The 5,500-nt window shown below is 33.6% G+C and overlaps 1 protein-coding gene across 3 annotated transcripts; it reads right to left on the bottom strand.

The window, feature by feature from the left end:
• Window positions 1-1,469: 1,469 nt before the first annotated feature.
• Window positions 1,470-5,018, bottom strand: LOC107609546 (histone chaperone ASF1B-like). Of its 3 annotated transcripts, none has more exons than XM_088494171.1 (4): window positions 4,427-5,018; window positions 3,148-3,365; window positions 2,164-2,279; window positions 1,470-2,086 (listed from the first exon to the last, which is right to left on the bottom strand). In XM_088494171.1, exons 2-4 carry the CDS (start codon window positions 3,251-3,253, stop codon window positions 1,904-1,906), a joined length of 405 nt encoding a protein of 134 aa, XP_088350297.1. In that variant the 5' UTR covers window positions 3,254-3,365; window positions 4,427-5,018; the 3' UTR covers window positions 1,470-1,903. The 3 variants fall into 3 exon arrangements, with proteins under 3 accessions (XP_088350297.1, XP_088350295.1, XP_088350294.1); XM_088494169.1 differs by having other exon boundaries at window positions 3,148-3,372; window positions 4,427-5,008; XM_088494168.1 differs by having other exon boundaries at window positions 3,148-3,562; window positions 4,427-5,002.
• Window positions 5,019-5,500: the final 482 nt, after the last annotated feature.

Raw genomic sequence — 5,500 nt, forward strand, 5'->3', positions numbered from 1 at the left:
AATTTTGGCATATATAGTTTCAAATACCAGAAAAATCATATGGAATGAATATAAGAAAAAAAGTGTGATGCAAGGCAGAAGCTATAAGATAGGCTTGATTCAAAAGATTACATGGTTTTATCACTAGTAAACATGAGATGGAAGTATAATGTGGCAAAATAGTTACAAAATAGGTTTGTGTCAAAACGACGTGGTTAACATTCGCACAGAACTTCACTTAAAATGTTCAAACATAACAGACTGGTAAATGTTTATTGTCATTAATCTAAATTAAACACAAAATTTATATGTGTAGATATTTTTTTTAGATTTACATAGTAGACATTCCAAAAAAAAGGTATATATTATATTGAGTTGAAGTCAAAGAAAGGAAATGAAGGTGATGAGAGAAGAGAGTGTGTGTTAAAATGTGAGAGGCATTGAGAAGAAAATGAGTGAAGAAAGTTAAAAAGAAGTAATTAGATTATAAAGACATTTATATTTTAAGTGAAATCCCAAAAGAATAGAATTCTAAATCCGACCTATTTGGGTTGGAATTGATTTAAAAAAACAATAGAATTAAATTGAATTTCATCAAAACTAAGTTAGTTATTTTTGTTTTAAACATTGGAATTGAATTCTAAGATTTTTAAACACACTGTTATAGAAAAATAAGGTCAATATTTAAGACATCAAATAACCTATATAAAAATAAAACTAAAAAATATATAACAATAAGGCCGAACACCAATATTTTTTTTTTAAAATGAAAAAAAATAGACTTTATATAAAAAAAAATGTGACAAATTTTATATACTTATTAAAAAGAGAAATAACATTAAAATTGAATATATAAAGTAATTTAAAGAAAAATGAATATTTAGAAAACACGTTATAAAAGAATTCTGAGATAATACAAAATAAAAAAAAAGATTATAAAAAAATGAAAATATAATAAAATCCAAAGATTTAATATAAAGACAGAAAATTATGCCACCTAAAATATTTCTTATTTGATAAAACAAAAGATATTAAATGTCTAAAGATGATTTTAGAATTATCCTAATTTCTCCTTTAATATATCAATAAAGAACGAAAGGTGTCGCCCCTCTTTAGTTGTATTATGTCATAGTTTTTTAATATAATTGAAATGGTGCAATGTATTTAAATCAGGGTACTTGAATCAGGTCATTATCCAACTTAACATCCTCTTTAGTTGTATTATGTCATAGTTTTTTAATATAATTGAAATGGTGCAATGAATTTAAATCAGGGTACTTGAATCAGGTCATTATCCAACTTAACATCCTGATACAAATTCGTTGCACTTTTTCAACTCTATGAAAAATGCTAAATCATGATTTTGATATTGAACCAGTGAGCAAGCTCAGAAACAGAAGAGGCTGATTCTCCCATTTGTATATTATTATTCAGCAAAAAGACAGATTAAACTAATGAAAAGCTAAAAATGACCTAAAATTAAAGAAACCTTTTTGATACTACGAATCAAAATATGATTTATCAAAGAGAAGATCAATGAAATTGGGTTCGCATGGAAAGCTTCATGGACAAAACCGGTTTCCCCACGTTACAAGTATTTTGAAACAAATCCTTCGGACAGCCCCTACTTCCAACAAAATTCAAACCTAATTCACATTAACAAGAGATTCATAGAAAGCCACCTTAATCCACACACACACAGTCAATGTAAAGTTGGAGATCTGGGAACTGAAAAAGCCTGTATAACAACAAAATGTTAAGAATCCCTCTCATCTGAGGGATCACAATCACCGGCAGCAAGTGGATCTTCTCTAGTTTCAGAAGGATTCTCAGCTGGACCGGGTTGCTCTTCGTTTTCATTATTCTCAGGGTGGAAATTGATGGGGAACTTTGTGACCCTTGGTTTGTCAGATAAAATTTTCCTCTAAACCCTGTCAACTAAGACCTTTGGTGGAGGTTCCTCCCTCAGCTGCTCATCATCATAATCATTGTTCACATAATAGCCAACACGAATGAATTCCTGACCCAGATAAGAGCATGTTAGAAGCAGCACAGTGACACCAATTATATCTTCTTCGCGAATCTTTGATGGGTCCGGTGGATCTGCCTGCCATAACATTATTTATAAGTTTGATTCATTGAGCGATTGCAACTCAGAACTGAAATGGTATTTATAAACCTTGCCTGTAAAACAAAGCGATAGTTTCCAATGTTGACCGGACCAACAAGGACACTCTCTAATAATTGGTCATAGGTCTCATCCTCAGCAGATACAACATAAATGAGCTTCCATTCCAAATCTGTACCAACATATGCAGCAAGCTTGATTAAAACCAAATGTATAGTGGACATCAGCAGCAAGAAGAATTCAAGATTAAAATGATGGCAACGCTGGTAGAAAAATATGCTTCATTACAGCTATTTACCATAACTTGACATGAGAATTCAGATTAAAAGTTGGTTCTCAAAAATCCTTATGTGTATGTATGTTCATGTGTCAATGTCTTGAACATTTCTTTTGAAAAAAAAAAGGTCCTGATAATGTACAATTTGAGTCATCTATTGTGAAACAAAAAGGGCACTATTCCAAAATTAACCATGCTAGGTATACACCAAAATCAGTTACCATTGTAAAATACACATTAAAAAATATTATTAAAATTTCAGTCTCTATCTCTAAAAATTTTAGTCCTCAGTGTCCCTACTTTTTGGAGGTACTGAAATACTGAAATTTTGGAGACAGAGACAGAAATTTTAGTACCAGTCTCTGAACCAACAAACATGATACTGAGTCTCAGTCTCTCAGTCTCTGTCTCAGTACCTCAAAACAAACACTACCTAGGTACTTTGGTGGCAGAGTGTAATTGAGATGAATTGACAAGTTTGCTGATCTAAAATAATTAGGGACAGGAAATTCGTGGTACTGATACTGAAACACCCATTTTTTGTAGTTAAATCACAAGGAAACAATTATGAAATAAAGAAATATTTGACATCTGAGTTGTGCTAAGAAGCTACATGTTGCGGTTCCTACAGGCCGAGCGTCAAGCTAGATCTATAGACATGGGCATGGATGAAATCAAAAAGCAATTCCATATTCTATCAACATAACACTGCATTTATCGAAGCTGGAATCCTAAAAAGGTTTGGGGAAGAGAGGTTACAAACCATCTTTGAGAGGAGTCAAACACTCGTAGATCTCGAACTGAAACGGGGTGAGAAAGGAAGCAGGGTTATCTAGCACCGTCACGTTGGTGATGTTCACGGCGCTCATCCTTCTCTTCTGGAACCTTCCACTCTGCCAAACACTTTTCAAACTTGCCCTTGCCCTTACCTTTACCCTTGGATATTGGCGGGAGTTTGAAGCTTGAAGCCAGGCGTACTCTCTGCTCGCTACTCCAACAAGTCAATTCAAATAACAAATTATAAAGTAACATGGCTCATTTTATTGCATAAAGCCCTTCTACCCTCTCCTCTTTCCCTCGCTACCCTCTCTTTGCCACAAACATAGTTATCAAAACTGAACTGGTAATTGATCCGGTCATACAACCGGGTCATTGAGTCACTGGTTAACCCGATTGACCTAGTCATAATTGAATAAAAATATAAAATTATAAAAATAAAATCAAAACTTAAAATGCATGTCTTCACAAACATATTAATAAGAATTACGTATCAGTTCTTAGACATAACTAATACTTTCTCAATTTAAACGAACAAGAGAGAGCAAAAGATAACACAAGCGAAAAATCAAATCCAAGGAGTAATCCCAAAGTCGGCATCTATATCCTCATAGGACAAATTTAGAACTTGACCAATATTTTTCTCATTTTGATTTGCATCTATATCTTCCGTAGCATTGTTACTCGGTCCATCATTACTAAGAATTAAATCAATCAATACTAAGAATTAAATCTATTATTATAGCAACAAATTCAGCTCATTGATCATTTTCAACAACAAATTCATTTATGATAATTTTCAGCAACAAAACCTTTAGCTCCAAATATGATTTACAGCAACAAAAAATTTAGCTAAGTGATTATTTAAGCAAGACAGCAACAAATTCAAGGTTCTTGATGATAATCAGCAACAGATTCAAATCAGTGATGTTTTTCAGCAACAAAAAAATTAGCTCGGTGATATGTTAAGCAACAAATTCAACTTACAGCAACAAATTCAGCTCATTGATAATTTTCAACAAATTAAACTACGATAATTTTCAGCAACAAAAACTTTAGCTCCAAACATGATTTACAGCAACAAAAAATTTAGCTAAGTCATTATTTCAGCAAGACAGCAACAAAAACAACCACCAGTGATGATAATCAGCAATAAGTGATGATTTTCAAAAAAAAAAAATGAGCTCAGTCATATTCAAGGTGTAGTGATTATTTGCAGCAACGAAAATAAAGAAGAAAGAACAGGACAATCTGTTCGAACTCACCTGCCCAGGGACCAACTGACGATGGAAGCAAGACGACGACAACGACCACCAGCCGAGGGACCAGATGCCCGTTCTGTCTGCTTCTGCCGCCGGCGACTAACGACACAGAGCGGCACGACGAGCTTGAGCGCGAGACGACGAGCTAGAGTGCGAGACAGTAAGTGAGTGAGCGAGACCGGAGACAAGAGAGCTTGAGTGCGACAACACCAGCAGTGAGAGATGTGAGAGAGTGACGAGAAAGAGACTGAGGGCCAGTGGTGAGTGGACTCGAGAGAAGAGAGACGTTGAGGCCTTGAGGTTTGATCACTGATCAGATTAGGGCATTGGGTGCCTCAATTGAAAACGACGTCGTTTTCAATTTTTTTTGAAAATATTAAAGCATGACCCGGTCCGAGTTATATAAACCGGCCAGATCACCGATTTTGCTAAATCCTGGGCAGGTCGACTGTGTTTTCAGCAGGACTGATGCTTGGACAGTTCAAAGAGTGATTCGATCTGGTCAGATGGTCGAATTTCCAATCGAGCTAGATCTCATAACTGTGGCTACAAGTCTTTCTTCCTATTTCTCTCACTTTTAACTCTATCCAACTACATAATTTATAATTATTTATACTCTCATTTATATTTCATTTTATTATTATGATACCCTCGGGTAAAACAATTAGGTTTGCCAGTTGGCACTTAGTTATTGGGCACCTTTTTGTTATTTAGATATTTAGGTTTTATTCCATCAAGTTTTCTTATTTAAAATACTTTTCATCAATTAAGGGGCACAATTAAAAGTTAAGACCACCATTTAGATATCTAGTCTTAAGTCTTAACTAACTCCCAAATTAATCACATGACATATGTGAGGTACGAATTAAAGGTCTGAGTTTTTAAACATAATTTCCAGCAAAAACAAGGGGTCATTTAACAAAGTTCCATACTAAATATTTTATAGTATCTTTTATGGTGCCTGTGTTTCACTTATAAAATTTAAAATTAAAAAGATAGATTTTATTTTATCTATTATATCTATTATATTTTATTTTAGGTTAAATTACATAATTAGTTCCTATACTTTTATTAAAA

Source organism: Arachis ipaensis, chromosome B7, assembly GCF_059453495.1.
Source record: "Arachis ipaensis isolate K30076 ecotype BB chromosome B7, ASM5945349v1, whole genome shotgun sequence".
In the NCBI taxonomy this organism is placed as follows: Eukaryota; Viridiplantae; Streptophyta; class Magnoliopsida; order Fabales; family Fabaceae; genus Arachis; species Arachis ipaensis.

Coding starts and splice junctions, on each gene's coding strand:
- LOC107609546 (XM_088494171.1), bottom strand. CDS start 3,253: ATGAGCGCCGTGAACATCACCAACGTGACGGTGCTAGATAACCCTGCT. Junction 2,280..3,147: donor TTTGACTCCTCTCAAAGATG/GTTTGTAACCTC, acceptor ATGTTGGTACAG/ATTTGGAATGGAAGCTCATT. Junction 2,087..2,163: donor ACTATCGCTTTGTTTTACAG/GCAAGGTTTATA, acceptor ATGTTATGGCAG/GCAGATCCACCGGACCCATC.